This window comes from Rhamphochromis sp. 'chilingali' (assembly GCF_963969265.1).
Source record: "Rhamphochromis sp. 'chilingali' genome assembly, chromosome: 13".
NCBI lineage: Eukaryota > Metazoa > Chordata > Actinopteri > Cichliformes > Cichlidae > Rhamphochromis > Rhamphochromis sp. 'chilingali'.
In genome coordinates this window covers 3,446,265-3,467,393 of record NC_137940.1, presented here as the reverse complement: position 1 = coordinate 3,467,393, position 21,129 = coordinate 3,446,265, and the positions used below count along the sequence as shown (strand labels likewise).

At 39.4% G+C, this 21,129-nt stretch overlaps 2 protein-coding genes across 3 annotated transcripts; one reads left to right on the top strand and one right to left on the bottom strand.

The window, feature by feature from the left end:
• Positions 1 to 3,677: 3,677 nt before the first annotated feature.
• hvcn1 (hydrogen voltage-gated channel 1) lies at positions 3,678 to 8,439 on the top strand. Of its 2 annotated transcripts, none has more exons than XM_080900729.1 (6): positions 3,678 to 3,964; positions 4,932 to 5,156; positions 5,936 to 6,040; positions 6,121 to 6,352; positions 6,785 to 6,897; positions 8,203 to 8,439. In XM_080900729.1, the coding sequence occupies exons 2-6, from the start codon at positions 4,983 to 4,985 to the stop codon at positions 8,257 to 8,259; spliced, it is 681 nt and encodes a 226-aa protein (XP_080756855.1). In that variant the 5' UTR covers positions 3,678 to 3,964; positions 4,932 to 4,982; the 3' UTR covers positions 8,260 to 8,439. The 2 variants fall into 2 exon arrangements, with proteins under 2 accessions (XP_080756855.1, XP_080756856.1); XM_080900730.1 differs by having other exon boundaries at positions 3,917 to 3,958.
• Positions 8,440 to 8,577: 138 nt separating this feature from the next.
• LOC308408472 (tectonic-1-like) lies at positions 8,578 to 20,638 on the bottom strand. Its single transcript, XM_080900728.1, has 14 exons — positions 20,320 to 20,638; positions 19,273 to 19,390; positions 18,271 to 18,404; positions 17,952 to 18,100; positions 17,581 to 17,683; positions 15,792 to 15,904; positions 15,539 to 15,559; positions 13,597 to 13,731; positions 12,559 to 12,684; positions 11,899 to 11,987; positions 9,489 to 9,626; positions 9,241 to 9,394; positions 8,973 to 9,104; positions 8,578 to 8,888 (listed from the first exon to the last, which is right to left on the bottom strand). Exons 1-14 carry the CDS (start codon positions 20,591 to 20,593, stop codon positions 8,742 to 8,744), a joined length of 1,833 nt encoding a protein of 610 aa, XP_080756854.1. The 5' UTR covers positions 20,594 to 20,638; the 3' UTR covers positions 8,578 to 8,741.
• Between the last annotated feature and the right edge of the window lie 491 nt (positions 20,639 to 21,129).

Below are 21,129 nucleotides of genomic sequence, written 5' to 3'. Positions count from 1 at the left end.
CATTTGATGTTTGTGATGAATTTATATTTGAAGGTTCCTGAATACTGCAGTTGTGGGGAGGAGAAAAACAAACTCTGGCACAACTGTGTTCACATAAAACCAACTGGACTACATGCTGGCAAAGGCAGAACTCTGATTAAATCAAAGATAATTATCTGTATAGCGGTATAGTAGTGATCATAACTTTTTTAAAAGCTTTTTTTAATGTAGTTTGAATTTAAAACCTTCATATCTACACCCACATTTTGAAACCAATGTAGCTACACTACTTTGGGTTAAAATTAAGATTGGCGGCTGCTGCAAGCAGGTTTGTTAGTGATAATCTACACTGACTATTTAATGCATGTATTTGAGCTTGTTCCGCATGGTAACTGTTGTCACTGTTGCCGGTTATTAAAAGTTTGATTTAGTGGTGTGACTGGAGCAACAGCCTTCCTGATCTGAACCCAAATGCTGTTTGGTTATTGGACTTCTGTGCAAATCAGTTTGTATCAAATTGAACGGCATGTTCAAACATGTCCCTAAGTGCATGTGGCGCCAGATATGCAGGGGTTTTTTTTGTTGTTTTTTATACACTTATAAAGTGAAGAGAGGAGCTGAGCTGTCTATTGAACATTTGGTTTTGTGTCCATAACTAAAAGGTCCAGCTTTTATGAATAGAGAACTAATTATTTTTCACTCACTGTTTTTTATACTCAAATCTAATAACTAGTGATTAAATGATTAATCTTTGGCTCTCTTCTAGTGTGTTGTTTGTCTTGTCTTTCCAGAGGTGGGACCAAGTCATTGTTTTGCAAGTCTCAAGTAAGTCTCAAGTCAAGTCTCAAGTAATGTCAGGCAAGTCAGAGTCGAGTCTCAAGTCACTGGTGTAAAAGTCCGAGTCAAGTCACAAGTCTGAAACTTTGAATTTCAAGTCCTTTCGAGTCTTTAAAAAAAAAAAACGAAAAAATAATGTTGCAGTTATATGCTAAATGTAAATATTAGACCATGTAATTTTAAATCTGTTTTTCTCAACACATGACAAAATAGTGAACTTAGAAAATATACACAAATTGTGAAATTGCACCTCTTTAAAATGCAGCTCAATTAAACTTAGCTCCAAGAATAATTTTCACCGACAGTTCTGAGATAAGCTGCATGTTATTCTTGGATGCGGTTGTAGGACCAGCTTTAAAATCGCATGACAAAAATATCATACACATTAAAAAAAACTGCATCACCAACGTAGCCTGGAAAACATTTGCTAGTTAGATGAAGTCAGCTATCTCATCTTAGCATATTTATATGCATATTTATAATTATACGGTTCTTGGAGTGAGTGCATACACTCATGAAGTTTAGTAACTTCAGGTCACTGCAACAAGCCCAGGTACAGTTTACCGACGGATGGGTGCAGGACCTTGAAATGCACCGTGTAGAACGAAAGACCATCATACGTATCATAAGTTTACCAGTCTCACAAATCGTCTTCATAAATACACATTCGTTAACCGTTTATTAATAGGACCTTTGAGCTCAACGGTAATTAATTAGTAGTGGAAATAATTTCTGGTAGCATCACAGAAATGTAGCAGTGACAACAATATTGTATGCTGTAATCGCACTGGACAATTAGTGATACAAAAAACCTGTTTTATCCTGTGAATAAAAGTATATGTTTTTGTCAATGTACCATAATAACAGAAGCGAAACGCAATATTGTGTCAGGATAACTTACTATTTATGCACAATAAATAAAGGAGCATAGCGCGACAATTTCTGTTCAGCGCCAGACTTGCTTGTAACCTATATCACCAATTATGTTATGAAAATGACGTATTAACTACTAAAAAACACTGACCTTCGTGTAAATGCTTGGAGCAGACTAACCTGTGAGCTGGAGGGTTCTGGGACGTTATATTTGGTCTTTGAATGGCTGCAATCCAGTCGCGTCTTTGTTACTTCGGAAACATGGCTCGAACAATTTCTCTTCAACGACGTAATCCGATAACAACCGATCTCTTTACCCGTCGGCTTCCCGTGGCTGTCATGCGACCGGCTATTGCAGTTAATAATACAACGGCTTCTTGACATTTTTGTGTTTCTTTTTATCGCTGTGTGACTGATTTCAATTGAAAGCCTGCGTGCGCTACTACCGCTTGCCACGAGTTCCCAGAATCCTTTACGGTTCTACCCGTGAATGACGTCACATTTTCAATCTCTATATAATATGCATGTTAAATTTTATATTTGGGGTAAAATATCAAGTCTTTTCAAGTAAACCGGTTCAAGTCCAATTCAAGTCCCAAGTCATTGGTGTAAAAGTCCAAGTCAAGTCACAAGTCTTAGAACATTTTTTCAAGTCAAGTCTAAAGTCATAAAATTAATGACTCGAGTCCAAGTCATGTGACTCGAGTCCACACCTCTGTGTCTTTCTGGCTGCCCGTCCGTGAGCCTGGTTCTGTCGGAGCTTTCTTCTTGTTAAAAGCGAGTTTTTACTTCCCGTTTGCTCAAAGAGGTTGTTGTTGTTGTAGGGTTACCTTACAGTCCAATGCCTTAAAGTGACTGTTGTGAGTTCACACCATATAAATAAATGTAAATTGAATTAACAGTGTTAGATTTCCAAACCAACTTCATTCTGAGCCAAAGACTAGAAAATATGGTGAAGCAAATCTTCCCTTTGGCTTCACCTGCAGGAGTGCCGAGGTAGGTCTCCCTGCAGGGTTGGTGTTTCCTTCGTCGGGAGCAGCGCTGGGCTGTTTAGATCACGGACAAACAGGATCCCACATTCTTGATCTTTAGTTCACAAACACTTGTTGTAATGACTAACTACTCCTGACATGTTGGAGATGTTTGCTCTTTATACAGTAAAGTTACAGCAGGATACAAATAACATCAGGCTGATCCTGCCACGATTTGTTCCCCCGATTCATACAAACAGGATCCCACAGCTGTTTATGTTTTTAAACCCATTTTGCACAGAGAGGCATTTTTTAAAAAAAATGTATTGACAGCAATGTTGAATATTATTACACAGGGAAAATAATCATCACACCGTGACGCCTCTGCCTTTGTAAATAGAAGGACAGTAACTGGGTGTTTATGTAAGCGTGTAAAACCTGAAGATAGAGACAAAATACTGTTAATCTGCCATTCTGCAATTCCTCTCATGTAAGCAATAACGTGGCGCACAGCTGACGTGAAAAAAGGCACATACCTTTAACGTTGCGTGACGAACTCTGTATTCCTCGTCCACACGTAAACGCAAAAAATGAGTTTTAAAAAATCTCAGTTTTGTGTGTGATTCGAAACACGTGGACGAAACAGCTGCGTTTTCAAAAATACCCGTGTAGGTGCGGACGTAGCGTAAAAGAGTTAGTAGTTTATTTTCTTACTACCTGCAGGTTACTTGTATTTGCTTAATTGTTTAGTAAATGTTTGAGGTGAGAAATAAACCGCAATTGAGCAAAATATGGGCGTGTGTGCGCGCGCGCGCGAGCGGTTTGGAAACCACTGATCTATATCATCACTATCGAGGATGATTTAAATAAATGTTTTAATGAAACGCGTAGATAATGAATATAAATAAACCAATGGACATTGAGAAATCAATCAGTCAGCACATATATTCGAACATAACGCTTAGTGTTGCTATTCTGGAGTAGAAAGAAAATTAGAGCAACAATGCAAGCGGGGAAAGGGGCAGCTGTTCTAGAGCTTTTTGTCAGCAATATTTCAGTTTTGCTCAAAAAAGATTTGTATAGCTTTATGAAATGGACTATAACGAAATAAACGTTTTATATTAGGTAACAAAATAAAACAAAACAAATAAAAACGGGCGGGGACGGGTAGGTGGACAGAATCGGGCGGAGGAAGGTCTGAAGACGGAGGCGGAGTTTTGAGGTTCTTTGGGTTTTTTTTGACGCCGAGTAACTTTCTCTGAGAGGAGCGTTGAAAGTGCCAAAGGAGAAGGTGGAAGGTAAAGGTAAGCTGCTGTCACCGTTTATTCGTGTAAACCAAATAACAGCTTCCGCTGTGCAGAGTCCGGCCAGCGCTGTTCTCAGTAGTAAAATGCTTACTTGGCAAAAGTAAAAGGGATGGACGTGCCTATCACGAGTTTCAGCCTCCTGCCAACGTCTGAGACGCATAAACAGAAAAATCTAGCAGACCTAAAGCGACAAAGCTGCGCTCAGTGCTGCAGAATCTCGTAGTCGGAAATTTTACGCTCACTTTCTGACTTCTTGTACTTTTAAGTGCTACACCAGTATAGTTAAAACGCCTGTAAAATGACCATTTGCATTGGAGTAAGGCTAGAAAATTCCGTGTTCTGCTGCGCATCTTCCATCACATCACAGATCAACGCATATGAAAAATGAAGTGTGTTAGTAGTAGTGAAATTAAAATTAACTTTGCGGAACTGTTTGTAGTGAATTTAAGATGTAAGATGTACTATTATTAGCTCTGCAGTTAATGAAGAATGTCTGGGGTTTGGTGCTTCTGTCACTTGATTATCGTAGAAGAACAGAGCACCCATAGCTGGTTCATAATTAGCCTGTAGAGCTCTGGGCTCAACAGCCCTTCTGTCTTGATATCATGACATTTTGATAGGATGGATTTTCATGATAACCAAACCAGTCTTATGACTTTTCCTTCCAGATCTATTGAGTGGGGTGTGGGATAGATAAGCAGGCTCCTCAGCTTCCTTTGTATGCTATACCAAAAAGTTGGTTTGTCAGTAGCATGTTGCAAATATTAAAAAAGGAGAAGTAAACTGGGATTGACTAACATGGAGAAATCTGTAGAGAAGGTATACAGCATTTTGAACATATGCCATTTTTGGTCATAAGTGGAACCTGCAACATTGCTCAACTTTATGAACTACAGCTTGCAAAATGTCGGTTTATGGCTCCACACTTCATGGCTTTAAAGTGAAATGCACACTTCTCTCCAAGGTGCGCTGAAGTGGGACGTGGTCCTCTCTCTTCATCCCTCAACCTGCCATCATGTCTCGGTACCTGAAGCATTTCACTGCTGTGGGGGACCAGCATGTGGTCCATAGCGACGAGGAAGAACTGCATGTTTCCAGTGAGGAGTTGAGTCCGGCTACGGCACAGCTTCCAGTTACGTTAACATTTAGGGATTCATTCAAGAGGCTCTACAGCTCAGAACGTTTCCAGGTATGTCGCTGTAGTCTTTTCAGAAAATGTACCAAAGAAACTGTTGTCTGAGCCTTCCAGTCTGCCAAAGCTACTAAGCTATTACAATGACAGAGAAATATGAGGGTGGGCAAACGATTCCAGGAAAAGTCCATAAAAATAAAAAAATGTAAATTTGGTTGAGCTTCTGTTCGGGATCATCATCTCAGTCATGTCTGGACAGCTTTTAAAGCGGCTGCTGTTGTTTTGGAGATTTAGAGTAACAGAAGTCAGGCGTCTGACCACGCCTCCATACACGCTCCTTATGGTTCTCATCTGTATAGGTTCCCCCAGTCTACAAACTGTTCATTCTCGTTTACGTGCCTTTATCGAAGTTTTGTTCTGACCAGTGGGGTGGCTTTAGCTCAGGAGGTAGAGCAGGTCATCTTCTAATCAGAAGCTTGGTGGTTTGATCCCACAGTTACGGGTAACAAGTGTTTCAGAGGATTCCTCATCATTTTTTGAATATTGACTGGATTATGCCATAGAACAGTGAAACACAGGTATTCAATGGGCTATGCAGAATTAGCGTCCTTTTAACTGTACCAGTTTATAACCCAGCTATTGTTCCATATTTTTCCTCAAAGTGCAGCAAAAGACAAGAAAGTTTAAAGCAAGAGGACCTTATTTTCTGCACAATGTCAGATATTAGATTTAGTTCAACTACAACTGGTTTTGAGCTCAAGTACCTTCCACCACAGTTTTTTTCTTTTACTTTGAAAACTAATAGAAGCTGACATCATAACTGTCTCTGCTTGCAGGTGTTGGTTGTGTGTTTGGTAATCCTGGATGCCATCTTTGTCTTGGCTGAGTTGCTTATAGATCTGGCTGTCATCAAGCTCGAGCATGGCCACATTGCTCCAGAGGCAAGCAACTTTTCTTCACAGTCTAAGAGACATCCCATGGGTATTACTGAGATTTTACTACACCGTTATGTGTTTTTCAGGTTTTTCACTACCTGAGCTTGGCTGTTCTCACCTTCTTCATGTTGGAGCTGGCTGGGAAGATGTTTGCATACCGCTTGGAATTCTTCCTGCACAAATTCGAGGTGTTTGATGGTTTTGTGGTGATAGTGTCTTTCATCTTGGACATTGTCTTCATCTTCCATGAGGACGCTTTTGATGGGATAGGTCTTCTGATCCTGCTCCGACTCTGGAGGGTAGCCAGGATTATCAACGGTCAGTGCCACTCTGCAGTGTTCACAGGAAATGGATGAAATGATAAACCAATGGTCATGGCTCTGATTATTTAATCAGCTCATCAATGATGCAACAGCATCACATGTCTCTGAGTTCCTCTTGCCTCCTCTCTTTTATGATCGTCTTCATTTACATTCACATTTTGATTGTCCGCTATGTACATTCATGTTCAAATTGCTAAAAGAATACATTTTTATCTTGCTGCAAAGCAGATTGGGAATGTAAAATACATTAGACGTCACTATTCAGAAAGCACAATGGTGGCCCACTAAAAGATTTTTTTCACATTGTTGTATTTGCAGGTTTTGTTTTTTGGTTTTATATGAGATCAAAATGACTGATGTTAAGTTCCAGATGTCATGGTTAGCAGGGCAAAGTTTAAAATGCTGACCATTTTTTATTTTGTTGTAGGAATCCTAGTGTCAGTGAAGACCCGTGCAGACCAGAAGGTTCACAAGCTGAAGGAAAGCTATGACCACCTGGTTCAAAGAGTCACTGAGCTACAGGAGCGCAGTGATAAACTGGTGATGTCAAATATTCATGAAGATTACTGCTGGCAGGCTTGGACTACTTATGTCTTGTGAGATGCTTAGTGTGTCAGGAATCTTTCACCCCTGCACAGAGATTACAGATTACTGCCTGGTTACCGAAAAGTCAGTTTCTTTTCTGACTTTCTGACACTTCCTGTCCATAAAAATACTGGTGTCATTCCTCAGCCTCCTAGTAGATGCACCTATGGTATAAATTCAAAAATCCTCAGATTTTCTGAAAAACTGACCTCTGACCTTGATTGGTTAATGTCACTGGGCTACACGCTTGTCTGAGAGTTTTAGTAGATGCCCTCGTGCTACTTAGCCTCATTCTTGTGTTCACAAAATCTGACCTTGACCTTGAGGACGAGGTCACTCAGGTTCTTAGTAGAGATGTCACCTCATTCACTGCTTCAGGATTCAACTTCGAGAGTTTTCCAGAAGTGTGGCAAAGTCAAAAAAGCTTCATACTTTAGATTCACTCTTTCTGGTGTGAGGACAGAGAGGTGACTCTTTTAGTAACATTATTAGGGAGCTAAAGTGAACCGATATGAGCCAAACTCATAACGAAAGCAAACGTTGACCTTTTCTTTTTTTAAAGCTTTGTTTAGTTCTAGTCACTCTTTCATTCTGTTTTTTAATGTTAACGAGCTCACAGTTACTGTAGGATAACATTATCCTTAGTTAGCTTGCCGCTTAAAACAAATGAAAACACCAAGTTCCCAAATGGACAGTCCCAGTGGGGGAACTCTTTAGGCCTGGAATTCCACAAAAACTGCAGTAATGATGGCAGATCGCTCACAACACACTCAGTCCTGCTTTGGATTTCAGGCAGTAGAAGGCAAAACTGTAATGCTGCTGACTGAGTGATGAATACAGTTACTGATAAGATCTCCATGCACATTAAGTCAGTATCAGAATCCTCATTGGCATTGTAGCAGTAAAACAGCTAAGACGATACAGACACTCAATAAAATTAAAATTAGTAAAAAACATATAAATTATATACACAGTATATATTCAAATGCATCTATAAACTAAACCAGTACTGTTGTCTGGTATTTCCTTTCTTGTTGAGGAAGTGGTGACTGTTATTCTGTGCACGGGGAATATCAGATATATTTATTATAACTTATTTTACTTTTTGTCTGTTTTGTAAATTTCACAGCAGTAATACAGAAAGGTGTCTGTTATTTAGCAATTTAGGCTTTACTCCTTCATATTGTTACTCAGAAGGCTTAAGTATGTGGCACGAAGGCCTACAGTGAGTAACAAGGTGATTCTTGTCTGTGTTTGCAGGCACAAGAGAACGACAACCTGAAAGCCCTCCTCAAGAAGCACGGCATAGACGTCTAGCTCAACAAGCTCACTGCTGCAGAGCTACTTGTACCCACATGCTGCAGAACATTTAATGGTTTAGTACTAACTGCACTGAGATTTAATGTCATCATTATTGTGGTGATGGAGACAAATTAAGGGACTGCACTTGCATCATGAATTTCCAGTATATACATGTTAGTGATTTTCATGCCATAAAGCCTAAAGCACCTGTAAATAAGTGAAAGGCAGAACGATAACTTGTACATAAAACTACATCTTAATGTGATTTTGGAGTTCTGTATGACCTGTTAGAACAAATTTAAACCATTGATTTCAAGAACTGAGAAACGAATGTGAAACCATGTATTAAATTTTATTATAAAAAAGGGAAAACTCAGATGTACATTATTCACACAATACACAGTTGCAGACTGATGGTCCAATAACAGTACTAGTGATGACCACACACTGTACCAGTGTTTATGGGGAAGCTTAAATAAGTGAAAGCTGCAGTTGGATCAAACAAAAGGGAAGAAGAAGTCAAAGGGCAGTTTGGCATTGATGGTAGGTGTGGCCCTGTAACCAGGAAGAGCAGCAGCAGATACTGGGATGAAGGCCACTGAGCTTCTGATTGGAAGGACACTGCTGCCTCTGGACAACAGGGTCTGTATGAGAATACACACAGTACAAATGATTCTCTCTGCTTGCAGTTTTCTGCTATCAATGCTCCGACAGAAATGATGTCTTACCAAACTGCTGGTGTTGCTCTGAATTACTTCTTTGATGCTCACAATCTGTGCTTGAGGATTCACGAAGGATCCGTAATTGGTCCATTTAATTTCTAAGTGCAGTGACAATGGGATGCTGCAACTTGGAGCTTCCTGCAAGTCAGAAACATGACAGTGAATTCACTTCTGTTTAAGACCTCAGACCTCAATTTAGATCATCTGACTCATCACTCAGTGCAATGACAGTGATCATCGTAAGATACTGTGCCCCTTGTTTGACCTCACTCACTGTGGGATTGAAGTTGGTCTTGATCTGCACCCAGTCCAGGAGATTGTCCAGGCGGGAGTTTCCAAAGGAAGCCACATAATAAGGATAGTTAAATCCTCTCAAAATTCCTAGAAGCTCTTGCGAGACAATAGTGCAATTTACACCATCTTCCAACCTGCAGGATCGAAAAACGTTGCCATCAGAAATTTTAAAGAAAAAACAGCGTTTGTTACATTAAGTGTGATGAATAAAATGTGAGGATGATGTGCCTTAACAGGCAGCCAGACACAGAGTCGTGACCAAAGAGGACAGGTGAGCGCTGATGTGGACCCTGCAGACAGTCCTGGTCCTCAGTGCTGAGGAGCAGAGACAGAGTGTCTCTGAGGTCAATGCTTCTGACAATCCCAGTGGAGAGGAATGTTATGGACAAATCCTGGTTCTTAAGAGAACATCAAAACATTACACGTCTTTCATCAACCACTGAAATTCAGTTTAATTTATAGAGCTTCAGTTTACAACAACAATTGTCTCTGTGTTTCACACAGCTAAGGAGCCAGCAACAGTACACGATCAGATGATGCCCTACGGGCAGCCTCGGTGATAGCGGGAAGGAAGAACCCTCTTTTAACAGAAAGTTCCAACAAAATCATACTCTGCCACGGCTAGTTAGGGGTTGATAGTAAAGAGCATGGAGAGACCATGGACGCTGAACAAATTTTTAAAAAGAAAGACACAGGAGAGAGAAAACAAAAGTTATGACATGCAGTAGTGGCACATAAACGCCTGGGAAATGATGGAGAACTGTCCTGGGAAAGTTTTCAACTAGCACGTGCCTATATTTTGTATCTCTCTTTATCTTAAAAGTAGAGAAAGTGTCTGTCTCCTGAACCTAAACGGAGCTAAAAGCTCTTCCTTTAGAAACTCTGAACCACAAGCCAGTCTGAAATCTGGCAGCAAATTTTCATACTTAAAATTTTCCCATTAATATTTCAAAAAATTGATTTTTACTTTTTTTTTTGTTATTCTCTTTTTATTAAACAACCTATATAAACACAAATAATCCAAAATAAACATATAATCAAGAACAGACGTAAATAATAAAAAAATAAAAAAATAAAAATAAGAAAAAATTGATTTTTACTTATAGTTTTAATCTTTTATTATAAAACTTTTTTTAACCAAAAAATTGTAATCTTATTTATTTGTTTTTACGCTAACAGAAATGGGCTTGCAGTAGTACAACAATGAGGGAAATCTGTCCTTTATCTTTTTTTTTTTTTTTTTTCTTCTTTTTTCTTTCTTTCTTTTTTTTCCAAGGAATAAGGAATACCAAGGAATACTATCATTTAAGCAAGAGTTAGAGTTTGAATGTAGGCTTATTGCCATTTTATAGTCTACAAGTCATACATATTTAGTATGCAAAATAAGCGAGTACATCGCTGTGCACTGTCACTTAAATGTTGACTCATTTAAAGCTGTATCACCTCTCAATAAGTGGATTATTTCTAAGCTGACAAGTAGAATATTTTCATTTATGAATGACTAAAACAAGACTATATTTAGAATACTCAAACACCACAGTTTATAAATTCAGTGAAACTAAAGCTAATACACTATGGTAACTTTCACATGTAAGAAAGTATATTTCATATAAGCCTGATTATTACAAACTGTCATGTAAACACCATAGTTGTATTAAATCTGTGCAATGCATCTACATGAATTGAAAGAACTGCCAAAAATCTGCTCTGATTGGCTTTAAGTGTGAAGGTCATACAGAAAGACACACGATCAATTAACAATGAGTTAAAGCACACATCTACAGCAGTAATTAGGAGGTACAGAATGGGCCACAGTACCAACGATCACGGCCACAGTGGTTTCCTCCTAAAATAAACCTTTGGAGAATGTGCTGCATGTACAAACTAGCAGTGAAAACCAGACAAGACAAGAGCAAGGACTTCAGACTTAGTATGGGATCAATGGAAATCTGAGTTTCAGTGACAGCTTAGACAGTTCGAAGGACATTAAATAATAGACGACAAAGAAAAAACGCTTTTGTGCTCTTTGGTTCAAACGATAATGTTGAACTTTGCAAAAGAATACAAGAAGAAGCCTGATGAATCCTGGGAGGTCATTCGGACTTTTGTTCAACTCAGATGGGGTGCAGTATGCCTGGCCTACACTACACTACCACAGTGAATCCACAGCCCTGACAGTGACTCAGGGCGGGGCTTAATGAGTCACTTGAAGAGATGATATTTAGACATGGAACAAATTTGGCCTGAATGAAAATGAGTGATTGGCTAAATAGCCCATCAGCAGACAGTGGTTCAATTAACCGACTATGTGCTTATAGACATCAGAGAGGGTCGGGCACAGATGCCACTACTGTTCAAGCCATTAATAATAATATTGAATTGAATCAAGTTATCCAAGAGGAACACATCTGTAAATGTTATTGAATGAATTTTGACAAAATGTCAGCTTACAAAGAAACACTCGCGAACATAGTTTGCACCATCTCTTTCGTGATTTCTGCTACAGCAGGTTTTTGCTGTAACACAAACTCACAAGGTGAAAAAAATACCAGATGTGTTGTTGTGGCAACTAATAACCTTTCCTTTTTTTTTTTTTTTTTTTTTTTTTTTGTCTGTCCTTTATCCAGGTAAAGGATATTCGGCTGTTCTTGTTCCAGACACAAGCGGCAGGCCGACCACATAACCTGGATTTCCGCTGTAGTGGACATTCACGTCCCCCCCATCTGCCTGTTTAGGAGACACAAAACACAGAGCGTTACTCAGATTTAGTGAATGGTCAAGGAGTAACATGTTTTCCTAAATTACTAAACACTTCTTGCAGTCTTTCTCAGAAGGACGAAATGTAGAGCAATTAAAACGAACAAATCTGTGAAACCAACAAATCCCCTCATTCTAACAGCACCTGATTTGATCTCTACCAGTGAATTGCTGTGGAAGTACACAACACAGAGACAGAAGACAAGCTGGCAATCATAGTTTTGAAGTCAAAGTAATACAACTACAAGCTGTGTTGAACCTGTTCTGCTTCCCTTATTTACTGTCACGTACAGTGGTGAATGTTCACATTAAAATGCTCAAAGTTTCAGATAATTAGGATATGTACAGGTAAACTCAAACATCCCACTTTTATCCTTAACATCATCACCTCGTGTCCACAATTCTGGCAAAGCAGCCTCACCCACACGCTACTTAAATAAGGATATTTTAGCCAGCTTTTGTGAGGGGCTAAAACATTTGTGACAGATTGTTCCAAAAAAATAAACCATTACACATACATAGGTTTGTTTGAATATACTACCTGGATGTACGTGACCTGAAACTCCTGTTCCAAATGCAGCACAGCTTCAGTTACAAATCCAAGCACCACAGACACCGTTGCATTTTCTATCTTACCCTGTGGGTTGTACTTTATCACATAGACAACCTGAGGAGACATAATTTTCTAATTACACACTTTCAATTAACTTATTTTTGCATATAACTTTTAAATAGGGAGAAGTGTTGGGGTGGTTAACAAATAAAGACTTAGTATTGCTTAGATTGCTTCATTTAGATGTAAGGGAATGGCACCAGACATGGAAATACAATTAGGTGCACGTCACTGGAAAAGCATAAGATGCTTCCCTTTTGGAAAGTTGATTGTGTTTGAATTGCCTCAATGTACTTTCACGTCCCACCTCCAAAGATAACTGACAACACAGGCATGTCTGGGTGCCTATGTCCAGACTTTTGCATCTCTCTGAAATGACTGCGTGCCTGTGTGTTTGTGTGGAGTAAATGGCCTGTATTTACTAGTCCCTAAGGACCCCAAAGCGCTTTACACAACCAGTCATCCACCCGTTCACACACACTTTCACACACTGGTGATGGCAGCTACGTTGTAGCCACAGCCGCCCTGGGGCGCACTGACAGAGGCTGGCTACACGGACTCGTGATCATCATCATCCAGAAAAGAGAAAACAGGAAGAGGATATTTCTGACTATTGCACACAATTTTAAACCAGAGTGTAATGTGGTCACATGTGTAGACTTTACTTTTCAGAAAAAAAATCTCCTGTGTTTGTGGAGAGCACAGCAAAGACGTCAACACAGATAGGTGTGATATTTTCCACAGCTGGATGACTCAGTGGAACTACAGGTCTAATTAAAAAAACTAACTAAATGTCACGAATTAACAACATTACAGGATGTTTCACTGTATAATATATTTATGCTATATTTATTATACTATGTTATGTAACTCAGTCAACATTGTATGCTAATGGATGTCAAATATGTGTGTCAACCATTTCTTCATGCTGGAAGTGAGAAATAAACTCCAGTGTGTGTGACCCACCTTCAGCACCACATTACCACAGAGGGTGGGGTTGATGAGAACAGGACTGATGTTTCCTCCACCTGTGACCTTCAGCTCAGTCTGAGTGTGATCTGCAGACTGTAGGATGACTGAAGACACCACCACAGGAACAACCTCCAGCAACAGCAGGGACTCATATCAGTCTTCATTTAACTGTGTTTCTGAACTTCTGACACATTGAAACTACTGCACTACAATACAGAATGCGCCAGCGGCTGTCTAACATGATGACAGTTTTAAACAGCACAGCATGCTGCAAATACTACTCAGTAAATAGTCATCTAAAACACAACTGTGTTCTGAATGTTAATGTGAAAATAAGTGATTGCTAGTTGCTCTTTAGGAACTGAGCAGAAAGTTGTGCCACTGTTCCTGTTACTGCATTGCAGCACTTAACCTCAAGTTTGTTTGTGCGTGTTGTGCAACTTACAACATGTAGCAACATCAAAGGAGACACAATCAGGAGAAGCTGTCTGTGTCTTACTAAATGTCCTGGTCCACCTAAAGGTGTTTGGCATGGGAAGATTCTGAACATAGATTTTATCACCTGGTTATTTTATGCATTACAAACCACCATGAGTTTATCTGAGCCAGGTTTTATATTAATATTACTGAGTTGGTGCATTAAAGGATTTTAGTGGGCATCAAAACCAAATTTAGGGGTGTACAGTCATGGTTAAAATAAATAAACTTTACATATTATACCGTATTGATTATGTATTTAACAAAAATGAAGACATTTTGCTCGTCCAGAGGATTAAGCTGATTGTTAACACGATGATAAGGAGAAAAAAATCATTCTGGGACGTGTTATGAAGGCCATTGCAAAACAATCGAAAATTGAAATATTTGTCACAGGAGGAAACATTCAAGATACTTTCCAATTTTCCCAGAACTGGATGCCCCAGCAAATTCACCGCAAGGTCAGAACCTGCAATGCTCACAGAAATTCAAGAGCTACAGTGTTATGAAAAAAATTGTTACATTTATTATTTGTCACATGTTTCAGATCATGGAATTCATCTTATATTGTATTTACCTAATTTTAAACTTGATAAAGTTTTTTATAATGTCAATCTGTAGTCTTAGAAGTTGCATAGGGTATATTTTATACCATGACTGTAGCTTTAATGGAAACAGCGGGAAATTAGGTGCAATGGTAGTGTCAAAAAGTACAAAGGAATATAAATCTTCACATCACAGAGAATCTTTCTACAGCTAAAAATGACTTTGTTTGCTTAATCAACTAATCTTGCAAATACATATGTACACAAACACAAATGTTTAAAACTCAGAGCCACTGACACAAGCAATTAAAGATACGTGAATGCGTCATTAATCTGTGTTGTATTATGTCAGCTCAAACAACCATTGTGAAATCTACTTGCTTGCCATGTAATGACTCATATGGAAAAGAAATAGTAAAAACTTACATGATTTACTCATGAAAGTGGCCACTTTCTTATTACTTTCATATTTTTTTTTAGTAAGTATCCAAAACATACAAGTTTCATTATATGATTTTTCAGGGGATCATATATGTGTTTTCACTCTTGTATGCTTTTCATACAAGTTTCACACAAGACAGATACAAACTTTATAAGATTTATATCTTTTCCATATGGGAATTCTGTGTGTATCTCTTTTTTTTTCCGTTGCTTCAATTTAATAAAAATATCTTTGAGAAAATTATTACAAATTCACAAAGCTAATGTATACAGGTCGTCTGTTTTGTCAGATTAACTGTTTATAACATCTACACTGTTTTTAATGAACACATTTAAGAGTCTGTGACCTCGTCTTGTTAACTTGGATTTTTTTTAATTTATCAGTTAACTGATAATTAGTTAGTATGTTTAACTCTGATAAACATACTAACTGTTTCTGAGTTAAACAAATAGAGAAAGGTCAGGATACTTACTGCTGCATCTGTGCTCATATCCTGTCAAGCACAAAACATTTCACTTTAAACCTTTTAATTAATGATCTATATTTAAACTATATATAGTTAAGGAACACAAAACAGGTGTGCATGCTGTTCATTAGTTGCAATTCAAATTCAATGACATTATAATTCCTGGGCATAAAGTGAACTTCACTTCAACAATACACTGTATTAAAGAGTGGATTTTTAAGAGCCAACCAGTGTGTAGCTCAGTAAATGTGAGACTCACACTAAACAGCTGGGTGTCAGTGTAGCTATCCATGCTGAGGGCTGGCAGATGGCCGCAGTCCTGATCCAGGACCACGCGACGGGAGCACCGACTGCTTTGATCCTTCAGGAAAGCTGCAAATCAAACCAGGAAAGCTAAAACAACCTCATTCATACTGATGAAAAAGCCTCTCATCCTTTTCATAAAGCTTTACAGGATGTCAACAAAGGAACTGCTGTTCAATAAGAAAGTGACAGTAAATATGCAAACTCTGGGCACAAGTAAAGACCGACACTTTTTTAAGGAGACTGGGATGAGAAAGAGAATGGCTACATAGTGTAGTGGTTAACACATTCATTTTTCTGCCAGAGACACAAATCCCATTTGAGGTTGCATCTCTGCCAAAGAGCTACCCACTGTGGTGACGCCTTTTGACAAGGGAGCGGTTAAATATCACAAAGCTCCAAAAAATGAAAGTAACACGTTTTAAGCAGATTATGGCATCTAGTCAATTAAACCAGATGGGATAGTGATCTGTTCAGTTAAGGAGCAGAGAGCTGCTGCTGAAATTACAGGTGCACTTAAAGACAACAATGAGACAAACAGGTGTGGGTTTTTTATGTGGAGGCCTCTGGCAGCTTTTCCCTCCTCATGTTTTGTGACTGGGCTGGACCTTGCAGAGGTTGCCCAAGTAGTCCAGCTCCACAGGACGGTATGTCAATATGAGCCATTACCAGAAGGTTTTTATGTCTCCGGCGGCCTGGGGACCCAACGTCCTCTAGTGGATCTGCACTCACTGCCATGTATCCTGACTGGGAGTTGCCATAGAATACCAGAATTGGCAGGTCTACCACTGGTGCCCAGTGCTTTACACACAGTAGAACAGGTTTATGCTGGGCACATGTGATAGATATGAAAGAAGCTTTGGAGAACATTATACTGCCTGTAACATCGTTCAGCACGACTGGTTTGGTGGTGGGTCAGTGATGGTCTGCATAGGCACATCAATGGATTGATGCACAGACCTCTACAGACGAGGCAAGGGCGTCCTGATTGTAGAGAAAGATTTAATCCAGGATGAAATCTTTGGCCCCACTGTCACACCCTATGCTGATACAGTAAGTCCTGTTTTTTACTTCATGTTTCAGTCCATCCCATACGGCCAGGTTTTACCTCAGACTGTGCAGGAGCTCAGTGAGGCCCATAAGATCTGGAAGGAGATCCCCTAGGACACCAACCACTGTTTCATTACAAGCACGCCCCGACGTTGTCAGGCATGCATAAAAACACATGCGGGCGATGCCAGCTTCTGAGTAATATTCTTAAATGCTGCAATGAAATTTTTGCCACATTACTTTTTCACTTTGATTTTTGGGTTGTCTTTGAATTCTCTAGGTTGATAATATTGCATCAATGACATGGCCTCATTTCATTCTTTACACTTGGTCAGTCAACATCAGTACAGATATTGTACTTTTGGTCTCCCCAACATTTAAAAGGAGCAACTTTTTATTTTAAAGGCAAACAGCCTCCATTTCCAGTTTGCATTACCTGCTTCAGTTTCACTACCACATGGGGAGTAGTTTGCAAATTGCAAATGTTTACAACATTAAAGGACTCTGGATAGGATTGAGTGACATCAAGTGGTGAGTTTACAGGCTGCAGAAAAAACAAATTCCCCCTCTCTTTACAAGTGTCCAGGTAAATCTACAGCGGTCAGTGGAAACACCGCTACTCATAGTTAAAAGTGATGATGTCATAATAATGAATACATTTTACTTTCTATAATTTACAAGTACAAAGGCATTACCTGCAGGACTGTTATCCACACAATCAGCAGTGACACCGGGAGCTGGCAGTTGCAAGATCTCTCTCTGTTCAGCCGCCCCTGCCGTCACGATCACATCCCCATACTGAAAAGCCAAAGCATCAGCAGAGAATGAACAGACAGGAAAATGGCAAGTTCAGACTCACCTATGAAGGAGTGCACTGAGTGTTCTTACTGAGTTTCTTTGAAAACAAGTTCCTCACAGGTTGTGGACTAAACATACCTTCATATGTTAAAGTACTCATGGACTATCTAAGAATAAAAAAGTCACTGACTGATTCGATGTGGACAAACGTACACTTACTGATACTACATGAGCTATAAGCAGTGACTCCTTTCAAACAGAGGCTCACCTGGTATCCGCCCGAGGTCTGGAGGTTTACAGAGGACGCCTGGTTAACTTTCTCTAAACCGAAAATATAGCTGGTGAATTGTTTAAAGAGCGACACAAAGTTGCTGTCAGTTGGCAGAGCGGGAGAGGGATATGACAGTCCATCAACTCCTGCAGAAAAAAAGAAACCAGCTCAGATAGTCATTAAGGAAGCTATTATACATAATATTGTAAATAACACACTGTTAAATTTGCCTTTTTTAACTTTACCAAACTTATGTGCAAATGGTTTCTTGAAGCGTTTACTCTAACACTCCATAAAAGCCCATTTGCTGACTTACGGTTTTGTGACTCGATGCAGAAGATGTCGTAGTTGGTCTCCTTCTGAACAGATGATTGCAGCTCTGAATAACCGTCTGCTGCTCTCCTTAAAGAATACAATGCCACATCATGGCTGCACATCTGCTTGCTGCCACTGCAAAGTGATGAAAGACAAAGAAGGAGCTTATTGCTATGGACATGCAGACAAATGCAGATGTTTTGCTGAATTGTTTGCTCTACTGGGAAACATTTTTATGGATTTCATCTTTTAGCAAGAGAAGACCAAGTGTTGCCATTTGTTTACTGTTGCTTTGATCAGGTCAGTGCAGTGTGCATGAACATTTCCACAGTCAGCTGTCCATCAGTAGGACAACAAGCATACAAACCGCTGAATGTTTTCACTCAGTAATAACATTTCTTAAAAGTCTTAAACTGTTAGGTTGATGGTCAGTTTGGGGGATTAATGGTTCTTCTATAAGTCACATTTATGAGTTTTTCTGTAGCTGAAGTTAACCCTCACTAACAAACAGTTGTTTTAATTGAGTGGTTTTTTAGTCCTATTAAAGGAAGTGCATTAGGCTATGGAAAGAAAGCAGGGCTAAAATTGGATGTGTTTGGACTATTTAATATTTGAGGGCATGTGTGCATGTAAACTGTTTTTTACAATTTGGCCAAAGCAGCCAACATTTTCCTCAGTGAACTCAGGTGGAGTGATGTTTTTCTAGCATGGACGACAGCAACACACACGATCAAAGCCACCACAAAGCCAATAAGCGTCCTTTATTAAACCACTTGTTTAACAAGCTGAAACTTAAAGAAATGCTTACTTTGCTCCTGTTTGCACCAACCACTGTTTTTAAATATAAAATACAGCAATACCACACACTGGCACATAAAAACATTCTAACAAAATCTATTTATTATACCGCACAGAGCCAAGAGGAGAAAAATCTATTCTTGTGAACTGACACTGCAGCCCATTAGTAGAAAAAGAGAAGATTTTCAGCTGGACTTCTACATACCTCACAGTGGGATAAGAGCAACTGGTGAACAGAGGCACATCCCCACTACACACTCTGTCACAACAGCAGTTGATGTCACATACATCCATCTGCTCATCGCAGGGACATAACCTGTCAGCTGACACACACACAAACACACACAGGTCAGATAGTTCATATTTTCTAGATGACGAACAGTCTTAATGCATTCAGTACATTACAAATGGTACAAATATAAAACGGCAGTTGTGTGTACAACTAGGTTTAATGTTCAAGCCATTAATAAACACAAGAGGCAACATATTAGGAAAACTTTTAAGCATAATGTAGTTCATTTTGTCCACACCCTATCTGATCAAATTTTAATTCATGCTAAACACATAAATAAAAATAAATAAAACTGATATCACAGGAGAGGATCAGGAACGAGCTTCAACTGGAGCTCTTACTCTGACTAACTGTGAACAACTGGGACTTGGCTTCTGACAAGTTCAATAATTATTTAGAAAATATGTACTAAATGCAGAGAGGTTAAAGGATCCCTGTAAAGGAGGGTAAAACGTTTTGGGAAGAGGTAACATGTCAGAATATTATTTCAAAATAAATTTAACTACTTTGGAGTTCAGAATGGATCTTATTGAAAATAAAGAAACACAAAAAAGTAATGTCAGAGCAGTCGTATTATTCATACACAGGTCTGTGTGTCAGCGCATGTGCACGCTCTCCTTAAACGAAGAGTCTGTATATACCTGGCATTAATGAGCATCCCAGGTTTTTATCTATCCGAATGAAAAACATAAAATACCACAAGGTCAGATCAAACGCCACGTTAAAATATCTTCATTTAACATTTTCCTTACTACCTCCGAGAGAACAGATATCCTAGCCACAGTTGTACAATGGGTACAATGGGTATGGGTTTAATTTGAATGTGTCCACATCTCTGAAAGTAGCTGGCAAACTGAATTACCTAAAAGCTATTTTGGTGGACAAAGAAAAACAGTGAACATGTGCTAAAAACGGGGGGACTGGGGTAGAAACTGGGGTTAAATCACAGCGACAGGTTACCACTGGTGAGAGGAGTGGGTAGGTGCCCGGAGACTGGCAGGGGCACGGCCGGTAGGTTCGGCATCTCGGTGCTGTAGCTCGGAGCTGTGGTCGTGCTCTCGGACGCTGGAGGCTGTGTACGCGGATAACTCTCAGTAACATTATAAATAAGATTGTAGGCATCAAAAGCCGTCGTATTAAAGTCGCTCTCTGTTGTGTTTACAGTAACGACAGTAAGCATGAGAAATAAATAGAAGAACTCTGGATCGCACTTGACTACAGTTGTGACCGCCATGGATATTTACTCGTTGCTATGGTTCTTCTTCTTCTGTTGCTGCTGCTTCTTCTTCTATGGCCCTTAATGGCGGGTGGCAAACCAATTGTAAGTAATTTACCGCCACCTAGTGGGTACTGTACGGGTTTCCGCCCGCATTACCGCCACCTTTCATCGGTGTACAGATCTGCCAAATGTTTGGTTGAATTGATGGTGGAATTATCAACGTTTGACAGCTGAGTCCGGTGAGAGGATGAACTGAAATCACTGTGCAAACACACATTTATAATTATTTATTTTATTTATAGTTAGCAACTGTTATGACTGCTACAACGTTGACCCATTTTTGTGAAGCTAAGTCAGTTCCAATGGTCAGTTCCCTTCTCATCATCCAACTGACACCAGTGTTTCCAAATAAATGTAGTTAATGGGTATTAACTAGGAAGTTGTGATTCACTACATCTATCTGACAGCAACAGTTCACTAACTAAATTAGGTCATCCTGGGACTAAAACCAGGATGCTGGTCTGAGTGTCATCATTGTCCAGACAGGACTC

Bases quoted from the DNA above. Each gene is read 5' to 3' on its own strand.
- hvcn1 (XM_080900729.1), top strand. From the start codon at position 4,983: ATGTCTCGGTACCTGAAGCATTTCACTGCTGTGGGGGACCAGCATGTG. The intron at 5,157-5,935 runs GTATGTCGCTGT...CTCTGCTTGCAG, and splicing joins ACAGCTCAGAACGTTTCCAG to GTGTTGGTTGTGTGTTTGGT. The intron at 6,898-8,202 runs GTGATGTCAAAT...CTGTGTTTGCAG, and splicing joins AGGAGCGCAGTGATAAACTG to GCACAAGAGAACGACAACCT.
- LOC308408472 (XM_080900728.1), bottom strand. From the start codon at position 20,593: ATGGCGGTCACAACTGTAGTCAAGTGCGATCCAGAGTTCTTCTATTTA. The intron at 18,101-18,270 runs GTAAGTCAGCAA...TTTTTTCTGCAG, and splicing joins CTGCATCGAGTCACAAAACC to GAGTTGATGGACTGTCATAT. The intron at 9,627-11,898 runs ATATCCTTTACC...ATTCCTCTCCAC, and splicing joins TCTGGAACAAGAACAGCCGA to TGGGATTGTCAGAAGCATTG.